At 33.1% G+C, this 18,478-nt stretch overlaps 2 protein-coding genes and 1 long non-coding RNA gene across 6 annotated transcripts in view; 1 reads left to right on the top strand and 2 right to left on the bottom strand.

Moving 5' to 3' along the window:
• Window positions 1-285: 285 nt before the first annotated feature.
• Window positions 286-9,121, top strand: LOC141452324 (15-hydroxyprostaglandin dehydrogenase [NAD(+)]-like). 3 transcript variants are annotated; one of them, XM_074124346.1, is made up of 6 exons: window positions 286-494; window positions 1,582-1,705; window positions 1,778-1,890; window positions 4,552-4,725; window positions 5,201-5,361; window positions 6,920-9,121. In XM_074124346.1, the coding sequence occupies exons 1-6, from the start codon at window positions 414-416 to the stop codon at window positions 7,047-7,049; spliced, it is 783 nt and encodes a 260-aa protein (XP_073980447.1). In that variant the 5' UTR covers window positions 286-413; the 3' UTR covers window positions 7,050-9,121. The 3 variants fall into 3 exon arrangements, with proteins under 3 accessions (XP_073980447.1, XP_073980446.1, XP_073980445.1); XM_074124345.1 differs by lacking the exon at window positions 286-494 and adding an exon at window positions 933-1,066 and having other exon boundaries at window positions 4,555-4,725; XM_074124344.1 differs by lacking the exon at window positions 286-494 and adding an exon at window positions 933-1,066.
• LOC141452351 (uncharacterized) lies at window positions 1,058-10,791 on the bottom strand. 2 transcript variants are annotated; one of them, XR_012457333.1, is made up of 3 exons: window positions 10,774-10,791; window positions 6,309-10,685; window positions 1,058-1,483 (listed from the first exon to the last, which is right to left on the bottom strand). It is a non-coding gene; the product is annotated as an uncharacterized lncRNA (long non-coding RNA). The 2 variants fall into 2 exon arrangements; XR_012457334.1 differs by lacking the exon at window positions 1,058-1,483 and having other exon boundaries at window positions 6,245-6,588; window positions 6,691-10,685; window positions 10,774-10,790.
• A 108-nt stretch (window positions 10,792-10,899) lies between these two features.
• lin-52 (DREAM core complex component lin-52) overlaps window positions 10,900-18,478 on the bottom strand; it is a 450,123-nt gene continuing 442,544 nt past the window's right edge. The window contains exons 6-8 of the mRNA XM_074124351.1: window positions 12,250-12,333; window positions 11,658-11,768; window positions 10,900-11,321 (exon numbers count right to left, since the gene is read on the bottom strand). Of these exons, the coding sequence (XP_073980452.1) occupies window positions 11,176-11,321; window positions 11,658-11,768; window positions 12,250-12,333 (341 nt within the window). The 3' untranslated portion in view covers window positions 10,900-11,175. The remainder of the gene's footprint in view (window positions 11,322-11,657; window positions 11,769-12,249; window positions 12,334-18,478) is intronic.

The raw sequence follows: 18,478 nt of genomic DNA, 5'->3' as shown, positions 1-18,478 counted from the left end.
CGTTCAAAATAATTGTATTTAAACTTACTTAACAAACTAAACACAATACAGCATGATTGTTGTCGATTGTTATAAACAATATCAAAATGATAAAACTGTAAGATAAGTTGATTGAAACAAAAAAAGAAGAAGAGTACACAAAATGGTTATCCTTGCAATGATAAGAAATTTTGGTTTGTTTTAATAGAAAAATTTCAAATTAGAAAGAAAAAAAAAAGAGTATGGACCCTTCTTTCAATTTCTCCCACTTCCCAAATACTAAGAATCATTCAAGGCCACAACAACCTTGTAATAGCAGTAAGTCTCACATTCAGTTGATTATGAAAAGTTAAATAGTTTAGACTGTAGAAAAAATTGACTTTAAAAGTTTTAATAAACAGTAGCAGTCTCTCCATTCACACTTTGAAGGCAGAATGAAGGTAGCTTTAGTAACTGGTGGAAGTTCTGGCATAGGAAATCATTTATGCCAAAGATTAGCTGCTCAAAAGTATAAGGTAATAAATTCTTATTCTTGTTTTTGCAATGCATAATGAAATTAAGCGTGCATATTACTGTTATTAATTTTTTTTTTTTAATTGGTTCTTTTTTATGAGTACGGTAGTATCGAATGAAACATGCCATTAAACTTCAAATTACTCAAAATTAAAGATTATATTTATTCAATTCAGAGAATGAAAATTAAAATTATATGTCAATTAGTTAAAGATATTTAAAATTTTATTCGAAGTTCAGATTTACAGTTCAAATTTGAAAAAAGTAGAGTTTGAACTCAATCTTATCTTTGTATTTGATAAGATATAGTCTCCGTTTGTTTGTTTCTCATTAGTGATGAGGGTTCCTTATTTTAACGAAGGAAGGAAGATTCATTTTTCATTTAATTTTTTTAATTTAAAACTTGGCAACAACTGAGATCAACCCGCCGCATTTTTTAGTGCACTGCCAGGCTAACGAACAATGTCATCTCGTTACTGACGCTAATATGTTCCAGCGATCCATTTCTGAACGGAGGGCTGCCACAATAAAGCTCCTAGGAAAAGAAAATCTTAAGACCGGTTGCCACATTATTGTAATTTACTTAATTTATTGTCTCGGCCATTTGTGGGTTTAAAAACTCCTGCGCCGGAGGCAGGAGAGGTATTGAATTTAAATTTGAGTGAAGGGGGAAACGATTTGAGTGTGAGCTTATCTTTTATATGATACGTTAGTTATTTATAAGTTAAAATAGTTATTGTTGGGGGTTCTTAACAAAAAGTGAGTAGACCAATAAAAAATTCTAAGCACACAAGCGGTTGGTTATTCATATGAAAGAAATGCACCTTACCTGTGACAGCATCATTTGATTTAACCTCATGCAAAATACGATTACAATAATTCTTCCTTCAAAAATGCTGAAACCTTTTATAAAGTACCTCATTATTTTTTAGATTATGGTAGGACACATGAATCCGCCCAGCAAGAATATATTCTTTATTAGGTATCTCACCTGACATTGGAAGAATAACACATATACAGACATTACAACATTTAAATTACAAAGTTTGTGTAATTTTGCGCTTTACAATGTTAATTTTTTGTCTTTAGATTGGAATTATAGATGTAGAAGAAAAAGAAGGAATGGACTTATGCGATAGCTTAAATAAAACTTATGGTCCTGGAAGTTGTATATTTTGTAAATGTGATGTCAGCGATGAAACGTCTTTTAAAAGTATGTCTAGATGTTTTTGATCACTTAAATAATGTTTATGGTTTTAATATCTGTTTATTCAATTTCAAATAGAATCATTTGAAAAGGCCATTAAAGAGTGGGGAAAAGTGGACGTACTAGTGAATAATGCTGGATTCTGGGACGATTCACCTGAAGGGTGGCGAAAATCCGTTGACGTTAATATCGTAAGTTTATGTAAAGATCCAATTTGGATTAAAAGCAATACAGTGATTAAAAAAAAATCTAGTGAATATTTTTAACTCTCTAACTGGCATACTGTGGCCTCGCTGCAACATAAAATATTTTGTCAGAAGATAACGAACTAAATAAGATATTTTTATTTAACAGTATGCCTATTTTCATTTTATGAAACATTAACAGTGATGACTTCTTTAACCTGCGGTAAATACATAAACTAACTTTATCGTTGCCTTCCTAATAATAGTTTATTTTAGATTAAAGTCTTAAATAGTATTTAAATAGTGGGAGCAACGCGATAAGAATTTGAATTGAGATTGGTAACTGCCTGTTTCTGATAGTGAAAAATTAGTATTAAAAATTAAAATTGCAGATATTTTCCGTTTTGTTTATTACCATTGTACGCTCTGAGAAAGTTTGACGCCTCTTAATAAAGTGTTACCAGATTTGTTGATTTTGTTTTAACCGTGCACTTCCCAATGTTTAATAATAAATGATGGGTAATGCTAATGGTAATTCCAATCATTAATTAACATAATTACTATTGCATTTCAATATGCTAAATACTGTTGTGTTAGGTATTTCAACATTCAATGCGGACTAACCACATTTTCAATGTTACATCGTCTTTGTTTGTATTAGGCAATGAGGCGGCGGACCGCCTGGCCCGGGAGGGTTCAATGAGAGCGCTTATCGGGCCGGAGCCGTTCTGCGGTGTCTCAAGATGCCTCAGGAGCACATCCATTAAGCTATGGATGCGGGACCGATCAAGGGAATGGTGGGTCAAAACTCCAGGCCAGAGACAGGCGAAAAAGTTTATCCATAGCTACTCGCCCAAGCTAACTGCAGAACTACTCCAACTAGGCCGGGCGGCCATAAGGATAGCAGTTGGCATTCTCACTGGCCATTGTAGACTAAATAAGCACATGCATCGCATGGGCCTGGCAACGGATAGCCTGTGTAGGTTTTGTCAGGAAGAAGAGGAGACGGCACTGCATGTGGTATGTCAGTGCGAGGGGCTGGTCTGGCTAAGGTACCGCCTCTTTGGCAAAGAGAAGCTGGTGCCAACAAGCCTCAGCCAGGGCCCCCTCTCGGACCTATTAAGGCTTATAAGGCAAGCAGAACTCGAGAGGGTGCTCTGATGGCAGGTGCTCTGATCGACCACCTGGGAGCCCCCCCCCCAATTCCACAGTTTGGTTAAGGACAGGATAGGGAGGGGGTCTTCAACTAGGGGGATGCCACAATAGATCCTTGGGGTGTCGCGGTGGCGTAGGCTGAATAGCCAATTCCCCCGATGGAATCTAATCTAATCTAATCTTGTATTATATAATAACTTAGTAAGAGAGAAAATAATACTATAAAATGTTTAGCTAAAGAACAGAAGAAAGAAAATTGTGTTAAATGTTATTACTGAATTTTTCCGTTAATTTTGTAGAATTTTTGCAATGAATTGTAATTAAAACTGACTGGCAGGACAGTTTTACAAGGGTTGATCGTCAAAAACTAAGCAAAAAAGTATAAATGATAAAAAAAAACAAATTGGACAATTTGCTCTTCTTTTCCAATTAAAGATACAATCCTTGACTTTTCTTTAAAATAAAGAGAAAATTCTCGTTTATTTACCAGGTGTGGCTATTAAACAACGAGACTGATGTTACTACAGAAGAACTATGCATGCGCCAAATCCTAACGACCGACAGCTGTGCAGCGTAAAGCCTTCTCTTTCGATTGCAGAGTCTCACGTGTTTGTAGAGAAATCTGTCTGACCGGAACCGTCGTTTGTGTAAGAGCAGTTAGTTTCGTTTTGCCGAAAACATGATACTACACACATACATGATACTACATAGTAGAGCAACGAATTGTCATGAAATTTCACATAAAACTTGGTGAAACCGCTACTGAAACTTATCTTTTATTGAAAGAAGTTTATGGCGATGAATGTTAATCACGTGCGCGAGTTTTTGAGTGGTTCAAGCGTTTCCAAAATGGACGAGAAGACGTCGGAGATGATGACCAGCCGGGGTCGCCCTTCCACGTCCAAAACGGATGAAAATATCGATTATACTACCATGAGGTGCTTGCTCAACTCTGTGAAAGAGTAAGGAAAAAACGACCCGATTTGTAGGAGAACAAGAAATGGGTTCTCCATCAAGACAACGCGCCGGCTCATACTGCATTATCAGTCAAGACGTTTCTAGCCAAGTACAACATCCCAGTTTTAGGTCATCCGCCTTATTAGCCTGTCCTGGTCCCATGTAACTTTTATCTGTTCCCCAAAGTCAAATCGGCATTAAAAGGAACACGATTTCAGTCGGTTGAAGCTGTAAAAGAAAAAGTGGCACGCGTCATGCAGGAGCTCACAGAAAAAGACTTCCAGCACTGTTTCGAACAATGGTAAACTCGCATGAAGCGTTGTAGGGATAGTGGAGGGGTGTATATTGAAGATGATAATAACTAAATATGTATAAAGTTAAAATAAAATGTTTTACAGCAATAGTCTCGTTATTTAATAGCCACACCTCATATTTGATTTTAAACTGTCAATAGGTTTTGTAAATCCAACAATAAACGTGATCCAGCAATCTTATTTTGAAATTTGTTGTTCATGGACACCTATTTTTTTGCTTCTTTATGTATAATTTTTTCAGAAGGGAACTATAACTGGTTCTTTATTGGCCGTTCAGTATATGGGCAAAAACCATGGTGGAAACGGTGGAACAGTTCTCAATGTTGCTTCTATACTTGGATTCTATGTGTACCCAATAATGCCAATTTATTCATCTACTAAAGCAGCTGTACTTAAATTCACTAGGGACATGGGAGTAAGAAAATAAACCTTTACTAAAATGCAATTTTTAATTTATTTGCACTGCTGCAAAATGTTACTGTTAGGTTAATGTTTTGGGAAACTAGATAAGATGTAATACACAAAAATAAATGAACAATATTTATTAAATGCTATCTTACAATGGTTCTTACTTTTAACAGAAATTCAGGATTTTGAATATTTCTCGTTAAATTTGGTAATCTGTTTTAGTTATTAACTAACTGCATTCTTATTTATACAATATTCATGAAAATGAATTTCTCTTTAAAAGAACGAATAAATTTTGTCTATGACTAACAAAACATTCTTTTGAAGTCTACTCCTAATTTTAATAACGATGAGTGTATAAATAAATTTCAGGTATAAAAGTAATCTAGAATTGCTTCTCCATCTTTATAATATGTCTCTTTTGGGAATAACAGTTAAACGAAAATTATTTAATTCATTGATTTATCTTTTTCTTTTTGCAGACTGAACATCAATATCAGCTACACGGTATTAAATTTATAGCAATGTGTCCACACGGTACATTGGGGAGCAAATTTTTTGCTAATCAAGAAAAGAAATTTGTATTCTCCGATGCAAATTTTATTAAACCATATTATGACATAAAATTTGAAAAGCTACAGCAGTAAGTCAATCAATGTATTTCATTCATTCACCAATTTCAGTCATTATTTTTATTTTTGCCAAGCTTTCAACCCTAGAGACTAGGTCATCTTCACGGCTTATGATGTTGACAATTATATTTTTCTAAATTGTTACATGTAAGGTTAGTGTGTCTTCTGTGCTGTCTGCTAACATAAACTACTGCCTATTTTTATCAGACGCACTTAACGCCCAGCTGTCAAATTAGGATAAGGTGTTATTTGGAAGAGGGTGGAAGCACTTTACTTATTCCTAAGTTATTCCAGGCTCTAAGCCTTTAGACAAATATCAAGTTCAGCGCCTAAAAATCAAATAAATAAATAAATTGGAACACTTATTACGGACTTAGTTCTGGTTTTTAGCTATGAAATCTCTAAAATTTGAGGCAATGACCTAGGTCAGGGGTCGGCAACCCGCGGCTCGCGAGCCGCATGCGACTCTTTTATCCAAATTTTGTGGCTCTTCAGCCTGTCCAAAATAAATTGTATATTTCAATTTTATTTCAATATATTTCATTTATTAAAGTAAAGATATTTTTTCAAAAAGAATTTTAAATGTGAATGTGTTTGAAATTGAATAGAATTATATTAAAATACAGTACATAATATATAGGACTGCCGCCAATTTCATTCAAACACAGGTTTAGTTATTATTTATTTACTTAGCAATAAGTGAAAATAAATATATTAAAACATTTAAATGTTACTGAATATCATAAAATAATAAATTGTGAATGTAAATGATCTACAGAGTTTTGTACACTATCATCCTTGCGGCTCTTGGTAAGATTTATTAAAATTATTTAAGGAGAAATGGCTCTCTATTTGAAATAGATTGCCGACCCCTCCTAGGTAGCAAGAGCCAGCCCTAAACCAATTTCCTAATAAATATAAATTTTATAGCTATTTTATACTACTTCGAAAATATTACCATAAACGGATATTTGTTTTAAACATAATTTTTTTCATCAACCTTCTTCACAAGAGTTGGAACACCACAGTAGTATAATTGTTCTCCTTCGAACTCGACTGAGAAAGTCAATAAGTTGCCCATCTTTGTTTAAGAATAAAGTCCATTTCGCCAAATTATTCGAAAAGTCTGCCCTCCATAAAGTTCCTGTACCCGTTCATATAGTTTCCACAAATTTGTCTCTTCTTTTATACATAACTCTTTTTCTCATAGGAACCAAAAACTTCCCCTCAATATTTTTCTTACAAAAAAAAATTATATATATTTTTAAATGTAGATAAGCCATGTTTGTAAAGAAAATGTTAGAATTAGGAGAATGGAAGCCTTTTATATTCTTACAAACCTGCACTTTATTATTAATATTGGGGTCAGGTTCGTAATACTAGATAATATCGATAATTTTATCCGTAGTAGCATGCATGTTCTTATTTTTTATTCCGCGCCGGTCTCGGATTTTACCAAAAATTGATTTATCAGTTATGTTTCAATCATTTACTAAACTTCTTCGTACTTTTGTACATTACAATCTCTGTAAGACAAAAACATGTCAAAAACATTTGGTTTTATTTCAGAGCTGACAATGTAGCCAAGGGCATTGTGGAAAGTTTGCACAAAGGAGAAAACGGTAGTGTATGGGTGGTTGAAGATGAAAAAGGAGTTTTTAAGATTGAAGTTCCTGAAATTGAAATCATGAAAATATAAAAATTATCATACAACTTAAAGTTCGCTATGAGTATTAAATATTATTTTATTAGTTTAATATGATAAAAGTTTAACATAATACAGAACATATTTCTTATTTAAAACTATTAATATGTGGTGTAAAACTGCACTTTTTTCATGCACTCAGATAAAATTTTACAATCAAGTTGATTTTACTGTAATATTCATAGTTTTCAAATGTAAAATAAAAGTGGCCTTGACAGAGGAGGCTGGGTAATATTGTATACTTTTTTTAATATGTTTCGATCAATAGACGTTTGTAGTATTTCCATCAGTGTTAATTCATTAAGGGACTGTGGGCCGTAACCGCACTGTTACGGTTTGGCTGTTTCTTGTAAAATATTAAATTGATTATTTAAAAAATAATAATAACCTTGTTTTTTGTAGATGAGTGGGTTACACTTTTTTAGTCACCATAAGAAGGGCCGAATCTAAAGAATGAAGACGGCCTGAATGTAACTTATTACCCACCCTATTATCATCCTCTCTAATATATAGTGGGTATACGGAGGAAAGGTCGAAACTTCGGGAGGTGATTCTGGGCTTCATTTGCAACAAAAAATTCTATATAAACTATGGCTCGATTCTGCTCCGTTTTATAGATATTTTTAATTTTGTTTTTTCAAGGTATTACTACTTTTTAGCAAACAGTTGTCTATATTTCTCAAACTATTAACGCTAAAGCGATTTCAATCAGCACATTAGAAAGAAGGTTAAATTTCCTTTTAAATAAGCTAATTGATATTTCAAAATAATAATATCAAGTGCTTCATTTTGCGGCCCAAACATAAGAAATAGCAAGTTTCTAATTTTTTCCAGAAAACTTTCGACTTCATTTCACTCAAAAATATTATATAAGTTGAAAACGTACACTCCGCATGAAAAACATCTACATACAATCACCTTTCAAAAGGTATACCATGAATATTGGTTATTTTAAAAATTGATGCAGAAATCTGTGATTAATTGCAAAAAAGTAGGCCTCAAAACAGCGCCGGCATTATGAAAGGATTTCACTTTCCATAAGAATATAATTGATCAGAATCATCAAATCCAATACCATTTTTTGCAAACATGTAATTTAATAATTAATTAATTAAGAACTATATTCCAAAATATAAAATTTACATTATAAATAATAAAATAACACCCTGTATATGAACCAAATCAGATGGTCATCAAGTGATCAGATGGTACCAGTACAAGGTTCTGCTTCTACGGTTTGTCTCTCTTAAGTTTTGAAACTTGACTTAACTTGAAGAGCTCGTATATAAAAGAACATTATTCTTTTATTCATTTTGTGAGAGGCGTTTATAACCTCTCTAAAAGTATCGTATCACAGAACCCCTGAACTTCTAGATGAACACCTATCCCCCCGATTTACACGGTTTTTAAAATATGAAATTAAAAAAAAAAAATTCCACACATTTTTTAATTCCGTTCGATTTGTTTACATTGGTAGAAATAATTCTAGGAATTCCATTTATTCTAACCTAAAAAGTGTATTCCTATTTTGTATGTACTAGGGTCCCGGTACAATGAGAGCTAGTCCCAGTCCGTCGCTCAAGTCGACAAAGTGTGCACTAGTGGAATGATAGCAACGCGATTTTGTAGAAGCAGGAACTGTAAAAAAAAACGCGTCGCTCTCATTATATCAGGGCTCTTATGATCAAAAGTTTATACATATTCATGTGATTTAGTGAACTCAATATGAGGAGGTCTATAAGGATTTGACCAAAAACCAAACAATTGTTAATTACGGATTTCATTACGAAGGTTCAGCGATCTGAAATTGCTTCTTATTCATCTAACAACGAAAGTGAATTGCACCAAATACTATCGAGTGATGAAAGTGACATCATAGTAAACAGAAAGAAAAAACGAAGAGTCTATGAAAGTGATAGCAGTACATAATGAAATCTTTAGTTCAATTTTTTAATTTAGATTTCTTGTTTCTACACGTAAAATGAATTATATACACTACTATTATTTTTATGTTTTTTAAGATGTATTTAGTTTTATTTTACTTTGAAATAAATAACTGAATTATGCACATTTAGTTTATTTTCGATTTACACGGTTTTCTCTGGAACCTATCTTCCGTGTAAATCGGGGGATAAGTGTACTCAGTCATTAAAATATCAATGCCTTGAGGTTATCTTGAAAGAAATTTTATTTTAATGTTAATAAATCATAATTTTTTTGGACCAGACTATATCGATAAAAAAAATGCAAAAAGGTCAAAAGTAAATAATAATAATAAATGAAAGTAAATAAATCAAACTACTGAAAAAAGTCAATATAATAATATTAACAATAATAGATAAAGATAACGTTCGCTTAGAAAAAACTTATTCCAACGGATTTTTGTTGGAAAATTTTTAAAGTGAGTAGAAGAAACCAACATAATTTAATTTCAGTAATTTCGCATATGATTTAATATTTTTCATTAGGCAAAGAAAGTTTAGTACAATGAATCAGTTATTTTCTTTGAAAAAAACAAACCAAAAAAGTCACACTCACGGACTATGCCGAATTCTTCATCTAGCAAAAACAATTTTTTTAAAGTGAAACATCAAAATGCATATCTCCATGCGGCCCTCAGAAAATAGGAGCAACGCAAATCGCCGGAGTGGTGAGGCGAAACTCCAAGGCAGAGATGACGAAAAGTTTATCAGCAGGTACTCACCTAAACTTACTGCGCGATTACTCCTGCAAGGCTGGACGGACATTATGTTGATCGTAAACCTTTTCATTCGCCTTTACAGATTAAACAAATATTTGGACCTGGCGTAGGACAACCGGTAAAGATTTTGTAAGGAACATAAAAGGCAAGGTGAAGGGGGTAATTTGGCTCAAGGTTCAGGTAATTTGAGAAGAAAAATACACACCTCTAATCTTGTCCATGTCTAAGAGTCAAAGAACTCTTGGGAATCGTTCCTCTCGATTCAAACCAAAGCTTGGATTCCTCTCTAAATTTTTCCTGAACAAGGCACATTCTTTATCTTCAAAGTGCACCTTCACACTTTGTTCTTCTCGTACCTAATTTGGGTCAATTATGAGAGCTTTTTTCCTTCCACGCTTGTAGAAAGGCCACTTTGCCGGAATGCCCCTTACACGGCCATCTGCGTTGAGAAGTCCTTTTCTTCCCAAAAATTCATCAATCTTATCTTCAAATCATGATGGCGCCAAATGACCAGAAGCATATTAAGCGGACATCTTTCCTAGCACATGGGCTACAGTTTCAGTCACTCTTGTCCCAATCTCTCAGGTTTCGGGGCCTTGATTTTGGAATCCCTCTTGGTGGGGTGTAATTGACGTTCAGCTTGATGGCGTCTGACCATTCTTAACCTGAGAGAAGTTTTTTTTTACGCAGATAAAGGTATTACTTTTAGGGTTGTAACGGAAGTAGAACATACCAATACCTAGCCAAAAACAGCGAAATCACTCCGACGTCTTTTTACGAAGAAATTGTCTCGACTTTTTTGAGATTCGAAAGTTTTTTTTTTAGCGGGAGATCTTCCATCCTGAGACGTCCACAGCATTCAATTTTTCCTATATAGCAATATAATATCCTCCTTAAGAGTAGATATGTAACGTCTTCTATTTTCATTGCTATAAAATAAAAACAAGATTGTAGTAACCATCTTTTTAGTACAAATTCCAAGTATCAAAAAAATAAAATTAAGTAATACGAGAAAACCTTGTGAAGATTCATTCCAATTTTTTTTTTAAATATATTCAAAACAGAATTTCTTAAAAAGGCATTGAAATCAGGATCCCATTTGAAATAATCCTGCAAAATTGGATAAGAAAATCCATATTCTCATTGCCGTAATAATAAAAAATATTAACTTTATTTTACAATATATATATTTTTTTAAAATTTATGTACAAAATCATGTTGAAATAAATTGTATCAGATCCCATCTATTTGTAACCTGGATAAAAACAACCTTCTTTTTCTTATAACTGTGCAGTTGTTTAATACATTATATTATTTACATTGTTTTCTTAATTACATAAATTTCAAGAACATTATTTGTACAAGAATATATTACAAAAGTATTACAGAATTATTTAAATTAAAAAACAGTCATTGGTATTACTTTTTTCTAGTTGTTGAAGAGAGTATATTTAGAATCCTTCCTCTCGTCATTTCTTTAGATTCTTCCAATCCTAATTTGTAAGCCTGATCATGCAACTTCTTCAATTCTGCTACTAACGCCTCCTTGGGTAACGTACTGTAATCTTTAAACATAATTATTTTATTATTATTACTGATAATATTAAAGGTTCTTAAAAATAAATAAAGAAATTCATTACACAAAATAAGAATAAAAACCGTAGTAGCCATTGACCGTGAAGGCGTAGGGTAAAAAAAAAAAAAAAAAAAGAATAAAAACAAAATATTTCTTTTTGTTCATTAGATTCATTAGATAAATAACGGTAAAAGAAAATCGTAAGGGCGTTTGCGTCAGATTTATAATTAAATGTTTAGTTCATAAAATTATAAAATTTAAATAAATGCACGTTCAAAAATTAAAAAAAAAAAAATCACTTCAGTCAATATAACTGAATGCTTACATGTAAGAAGTTTATGATCTTCTGCATCGAAGTTTCTTACGGTCTCAAGGACATTCGGGATTGAATTGCCAGAAATAGAGTGCCGCGCGGCATACTCCGTCACTCCCGGAACTGAAAACAAAAATGAAATCATAATTAACATTAAGTGCCTACACTTAGACTGTCAAGATTTAAAAACTTATCACAGGTAAACAATTTTCAATATTTGCAGAAAAAAAAAAAATGGGAATCGTGCACTTTTGTGAATTTAATATCTTTCTTTGTTTAATTAGACTGTTAAATCTCCTTTCCATTTTAATGTTAATTGCGAGGTTCTTGAGGTCCAAATAAATGTATGAATGATGTATATAACTGATAAATTTGACAGACTGTTAATTTAAAGATATTCAAAAATTATCAAAGAACTCAGTTATGTCTCCCCTTTTTTTATTTCAATCATTACGCAAATAGGAAAAGAAGAAAGTAGCCTAAAGAAATATGTTTCAGCAAGGCAATTCCAAAAAATCTGATAATTAGTTTGAAATGACCGTTGCGAACTTTAAAACTAAATTCTACAATTAATATTTTACAAAATAAAACCAAACTAACTTACTTGCTTCGGGCCAAAGTTCAGGTGACGAGCGATCCAGATTTTCCTGACTTAGCAAACTTTGTTCCCAATCAGACATACTAGGTATACCTTAAGAACAAAAAATAATATTATTTAACTTAAAACAAAAATAAATAAATAAATAAAACAAGCAGAAATCTTTAAAATACAAAGCAACTACTTAATTACTAGTTTGTTTTATAGTACATGATATTAAGCTTCCTAATTTCATTTTTTAAGTAAATAATCATATATGACCCCAAAGACATGATTTTTTTTTTTAAATTTAAATTACAGAATTTAAAAATAAACGTAAAAGATACCAAAATGTTTAATATATTATATAGCCCTCATGAGAAGGTTATAATAGTTTAAAATATTACGACAGTAATTACCTCGCCAAACTGCAGCTAGTTAGGGCGCTGCAGTCAGATATTAACGTTTTTTGTGATTTCTAAAGATACGTCATTATTGCAACTGCATACACAATCTTTTATTAATTTAACATGATTTTTAAATGATAAAATCAAACAGAGGACACAAACTAAGCTAGGTTACGCTGAAAGATGGCGACACTTGAAAGTAACCGAAAGAAATCAGGGCTTCCAACAGAATTACTAAAAACTACCTACTCTAAAAAAGTTAATATTTTTTTATTCACTTTTATTATATTAAAAAATGAACAAAATAATTATTAACAAAGTTTAAAATATCAGTTTTCAAAGGAAATTGATAGTCACACGGAACTCACTAACCGGCGCTAATTAATTTCATCAAAGTAACATTCCTTGCAAAATTAGTTATTAATTTTTTTTCTAAACAGGGTACAATCGGGGTGAACCTGCCAGATCTGGTAGGATAGTTGTTAAAAATTGCAGGAAAAAGCGTAAGGTTGAAAAACATACAATTTTGTTCTTAATAGTAAAGTATTGTGTTCGTTACAAATTGTTTAAAAGTAGATACTTTAAAAATAATGTTTATATTGTTAATAATGCCTTATTATAATTATCACTTTATGTATAAATTCTTTTTATCCAGTTTTGTAGGAAAGCTTAACAATAAAATGAAAAATAAAGTCTAAACATGTCGGGACTAACTCTAGTTAAATGAAAGCTCCAGAGATGGCGCTGGCATCAACTTTTCGTACGTTTTCTCTCGGCTATTTAGGCATTGAAAGCAATTCCAGGTAGGCAATTTCTTTGCAACTTCCAACTAAAATAACCGGAATAATAATTATTTATTACGCGTATTTAACTTAAAAAAAAGAAAAAAGCAGTTGAGAACCCTGGCTATTTCGGGCTAGTTTGAGAGGGGATTGAACGTTTTTTAATGGATTTAAAATTGAATAGAATGTAAACAGTTTAATAAAAGAAATTCGGGCAAAAATTATCATCCCTAGGCAAAATAAACTAAATTTTTCAGCATTTTGAGAAGAACTGTACGTAAAATTTAATTTAATATAATGTACTTCCTCACAAAAACGAAAGTACTGTTCCTGAAAAACAAGTTTCATTACAGTACCATTAAAAATTCTCTTATGAATTATGACACTGCCTCCAGAATAAAGAGAATACAAGTATACGGTATTTTAAGTGAAATAAAAAGTTATTTTTAATTTTAAAATGTTTAATAATGAGATTTATAATTGGAATAAAATCCTATAAAAGCACCGAGTGCTTTACTTCAATGTTTTCGTCAATGTTGGATTTTTAACCATTAACATGCTAAATCAGGACAAAAATCCAGAGACTCATTTGAATGATTAATGATTTTTAGTTAGATACGATTTTTTTTATTGATCATGATACACGTTATTGATATAATAGATTATTATGTACATTTTAGAAGGAATCTTTATGTTACCCATTGTTGCGATAGCAACAATATTGAGCAGTCTATTTCAGGTAGAGTAGAGAGATTAGATTCAACTTGAACAAGTTGTCTCTGCAGCGAATATCTCGAATTGCTCAGACTATAGTGAATCAGAAGTTTTTGTTAGGACGGACGCTTCTAAGACTTAGGACAGAGTCATCATTTTTAATAATAATTCATGGTCTTTAACGAAATTAACCATATCAATTAAATTTAATTAAATAAGTCGCGGCTATTGAAAATTTAATCTAATCAATAAAGCTGAAAATCTCCGCGGAGAAATTTTCTGTTCGGCTATTAAGATTTAAAGTGAAAAAAAAATTATTGATCATAAGACGCTAAAATAACTTAGGTCTTAATCTAACATAATTCGTGAATTTTTATAGATTTCAATTAATTTGTTAGGTTCTGACCTCAAGGTATTTTCTAGCTAGGAAATGATTTAATTTTAATGAGTATATCCACCATATTACAAGACTAATGTATCGTAGAAAAGTTAAATCACTTCATTGTGTCCAGTATTGAGTATGTTATGGAATATCGCAGAAAAAATTAACTTTGATATTTCTCTTAGGTACACCAAGGGGATGCGACTTTCAACTTCTGATTTATATTAAAGCTTATCTAGTTTTGTCCAAATTTCTGAACCTCGAATGTTCTTAAAATCACTGGATAAACTGTAAAAAAGTTATTTTGAAAAACAAAAAAAATTCTTAAAACCTAAAGTAATAATATTTAAAAAAAGTATCGCCAGAGTTCACTGTCAGGAAAGCCAGTTTGCCACGTAACTGTAAAAAGATGCGGATAGAAAGAAAGGCACCAAGAGACTTCTAAGCCGCCTGTCAAGGCTGACAGTTTTGCCTGTTTATGGAAACTTGGCGCAGGGTTACCAACAATGTGCGCAAGCAAGTTCAATGTTGTATCAATTCTCCTCACCAGCCACGAACATAACATTTATCCTTCTCTACTGTTATAATTGGCATTTTAATAAAGAAGAAATATGACAGATTTGTTTTTTCTCCTACACTTTTATTTTAATGATCCAGGGAATTTATTGCACCAAACAAACTTATACAAAGTCTGATTTACTGAAGATTTCTCTTTACGCGATTCCAAGATTTCCTGTAATAGATTATTTCTTGGTATTTTTTTCATTTTTGTGTAGAAGCAGCAGGTCTATCGAGTAAACTGGAGGACATAAGGCTGTCCTAGATTAGGAGTGGACAATTTCTGATTATATTTCTTATCGACTTCTTTCTTAAAACATATTTTAGGATCTACACTTCTAAAATCTTCAACATTCATTCTCTTTACATGTAGGAACTATAGGAACCATAAAGTCTATTCCAAATTAACTTATAATCCAGATTATTTTTCAAACAGGCAATTCGGCGACATAGAATTAATATTAAAAGCCAGAACAGAGACATTGTGTTTAAACTATCGACCTTTTAAACCTGATACCAGCCATTTATGTACACCTATGCAATCTTAATAAAGTAGAGGATATACGAGGGTCGTTTGAAAAGTTCGTGCAAAGTCAGAGAGCTAGCACTACTGGCGCGTATCGAGGTTATGTTTAGTTAGTAGCATCTCTTGGAAGAACACACACCAAGTTTCAGCCAGATCGGTCTATTTCTTTGTGTTTGGCATTCGTTTGAATCGAGGAAGTCGAGTGATTTTCAAAAAATGGACGAAAAAGAATTTCGTGTGTTGATTAAACACTACTTTATGAAAGGCAAAACGCCTCAGGAGACTAAAGAGAAGCTTGATAAACATTATGGTGACTCTGCACCTTCGATTAGAACAGTTTATAAGTGGTTTCAAAATTTTCGGAGTGGCCATGTGGGCACAAGTGACGCTGAACGTTCTGGACGCCCTGTTGAGGTTACTACTCCAGAAATCATTGATAAAATCCATGATATGGTGATGGATGACAGAATAGTGAAGGTGCGTGAGATTGCTAGTGCTGTGGGCATCTCGAATGAACGGGTACATAATATTTTGCATCAACATTTGGACATGACAAAGCTATCCGCAAGATGGGTGCCGCGATTGCTCACGCTTGACCAAAAAACGAAATCGTGTGAAGTGTTGCAAGGACGGTTTGCAGCTGTTCCAGAAGAATCCGCAGGACTTTAAGCGTCGTTTCGTCACTGTGGATGAAACATGGATACATCACTACACTCCTGAGACCAAAGAACAATCTAAACAATGGGTTACCAAGGGGGAATCTGCGCCAAAAAAGGCGAAGACCGTTCCTTCGGCCGGAAAGATTATGGCGACTGTCTTTTGGGATTCGCAAGGAATAATCCTCATCGACTATCTGGAAAAGGGTAAAACTATTACAGGTGCATATTATTCATCGTTATTGGACCGTTTGAAAACCGAGCTGCAAGAAAAACGCCCACGATTGGCCCACAAAAAAGTCCTTTTCCATCACGACAACGCACCAGCTCACACTCTCAGCAGTTGTGGTCGCAAAATTAATGGAAATAGGGTTCCAACTCGTTTCACATCCCCCCTATTCTCCAGACTTGGCTCCCTCGGACTACTATTTGTTCCCCAATATGAAGAAATGGCTGGCGGGAAAAAGATTTTATTCAAACGAGGAGGTGATTGCAGAAACGAATGGCTATTTTTCAGACTTGGAAAAATCCTATTATTCGGAAGGGATCAACAAACTAGAGCAGCGTTGGACGAAGTGTATAAGCCTAAAAGGAGACTATGTTGAAAAATAAAAAAGGTTTACCCCATAAAATTAAGTAGTTTTTATTTTTGCACGGACTTTTCAAACGACCCTCGTAGTACACTTTGTTTCCGTATATCCTATTTTAACGCCATACCGTTTAAAGTATTTCAATAAAAAAAATCTTACTGAAAATGATTTTTATGCAATATTAAACGGTTGGAATTGGAATAATTTATGATATAATTTAAAAGAGGCCTTATATTACAGAAAATTAATAATTAATGAATTTAATTGTGATTAAAATGTTTTATTTAGTTTTTCCCTTTTTTTTTTTCTTTTTTTTTGTAAAAGTATTCATTTATTTTACTCACTAGTGGATTATTTTATTTTTATTTTTTCCAAAATGTGTAGTATTTATGTTGTATTTATTAATGTATATAAACGAATCTCAACTCTGCGGACGGAGTAACGCTCCATGCACTTGAGTGTTATTATTTTTTGCTTTCTGTATGTAATTTATGTAAATAGTTGGAATTAAATTAACACATTATTTTTTTTTTTTTTTTTTGCGCATCAACAGCTGAGGTCATTAGCGCCCGGAGCTTTTTCCAGTGCACTGCCGGCCTCCGGACAGTGTTCTCTCGTTACAGACAACACTGTCCATCACCGGACAGTGAGCTGTAAGAAGCTCCTAGGAAGAGAAAATCTAAGGGTCAGCTGCTGGATTCGAACCCGGGACCTCCGCGTGGGAGTCCAGTATGCTAACCTCATAGCTAATCCCTTCCCTTTAACACATTATTATTATTATTATTATAGGATCTTGGGCGCCATGATAGACGAGCGTTGAGAGGCGAGGCCCGCAAAGCTAATGTGTATTGTGTTACTGGGTTCGATTCCCGGTCTTGGATTCTTTTGAACGGTTAATATTAGAACTTTATAGTAAAGTATGTTTGTTAGTCGCCTCCGTCGAAGACTACTAATTGTTAATGGAAAAAACTAATTGAAAAAACTGGCAATACTTTTAATTTCTTTATTTACGTACTTTGTCTCTTTAAATTTTAAAATTACGTGATGTCGGGAAGGAGGTATTAAACCAATATGTTTTATTTATATTTATCATTAAAAAGTAGTCACAAACGAACATTTTTTTTGTTTTAATCATCTGAGGTCATTGTCGCCCGAAGCTTTTTACAGTGCACTTCTCGCCTCCAGACAGTGAGCTGTAAGAAGCTCCTAGGAAGAGAAAAATCCAAGGGCCAGCACTTACATATTAATAATTTTATTTCATATTCTGGATAGTCTGCATGTCTCCCGACTAAGCGTACATAATTTGGTGTGTACCTAGTCAAAGATGGAGTTAATGAATCATCATCATCGTTAGTGACGAAGAGGAAGAAGCGCACGACTAACAGAAATTTCTTGGGGAAGAAACAAAATCATCACGCCAGAAACTTCGACTCAGCAGGAACCTGAACATCAGCAACTACCCACAACATCCTAAAGACAGTTTCACATTTAAAAAGCGGAAAGAGTAAAAAACTCACCGCAAAAGTTGATGCCGCCAAAGGACGCCTTACTTCTCTGTCATAATCTATATTAACTCTACTCGATCTTAAACCAGGTCACACGACTCTGGTCATTCAAAATATACATATTTCTGCACTGTGT

Source organism: Rhodnius prolixus, unplaced genomic scaffold, assembly GCF_049639745.1.
Source record: "Rhodnius prolixus isolate KJV_2025 unplaced genomic scaffold, Rpr scaffold_3, whole genome shotgun sequence".
NCBI lineage: Eukaryota > Metazoa > Arthropoda > Insecta > Hemiptera > Reduviidae > Rhodnius > Rhodnius prolixus.
Note: the sequence above shows the minus strand (reverse complement) of the source record. Positions and strands in the feature narration are given on the sequence as shown.

Bases quoted from the DNA above. Each gene is read 5' to 3' on its own strand.
- LOC141452324 (XM_074124344.1), top strand. From the start codon at position 980: ATGTTCCAGCGATCCATTTCTGAACGGAGGGCTGCCACAATAAAGCTC. The intron at 1,891-4,551 runs GTAAGTTTATGT...TAATTTTTTCAG, and splicing joins AATCCGTTGACGTTAATATC to AAGGGAACTATAACTGGTTC. The intron at 4,726-5,200 runs GTAAGAAAATAA...TTCTTTTTGCAG, and splicing joins AATTCACTAGGGACATGGGA to ACTGAACATCAATATCAGCT.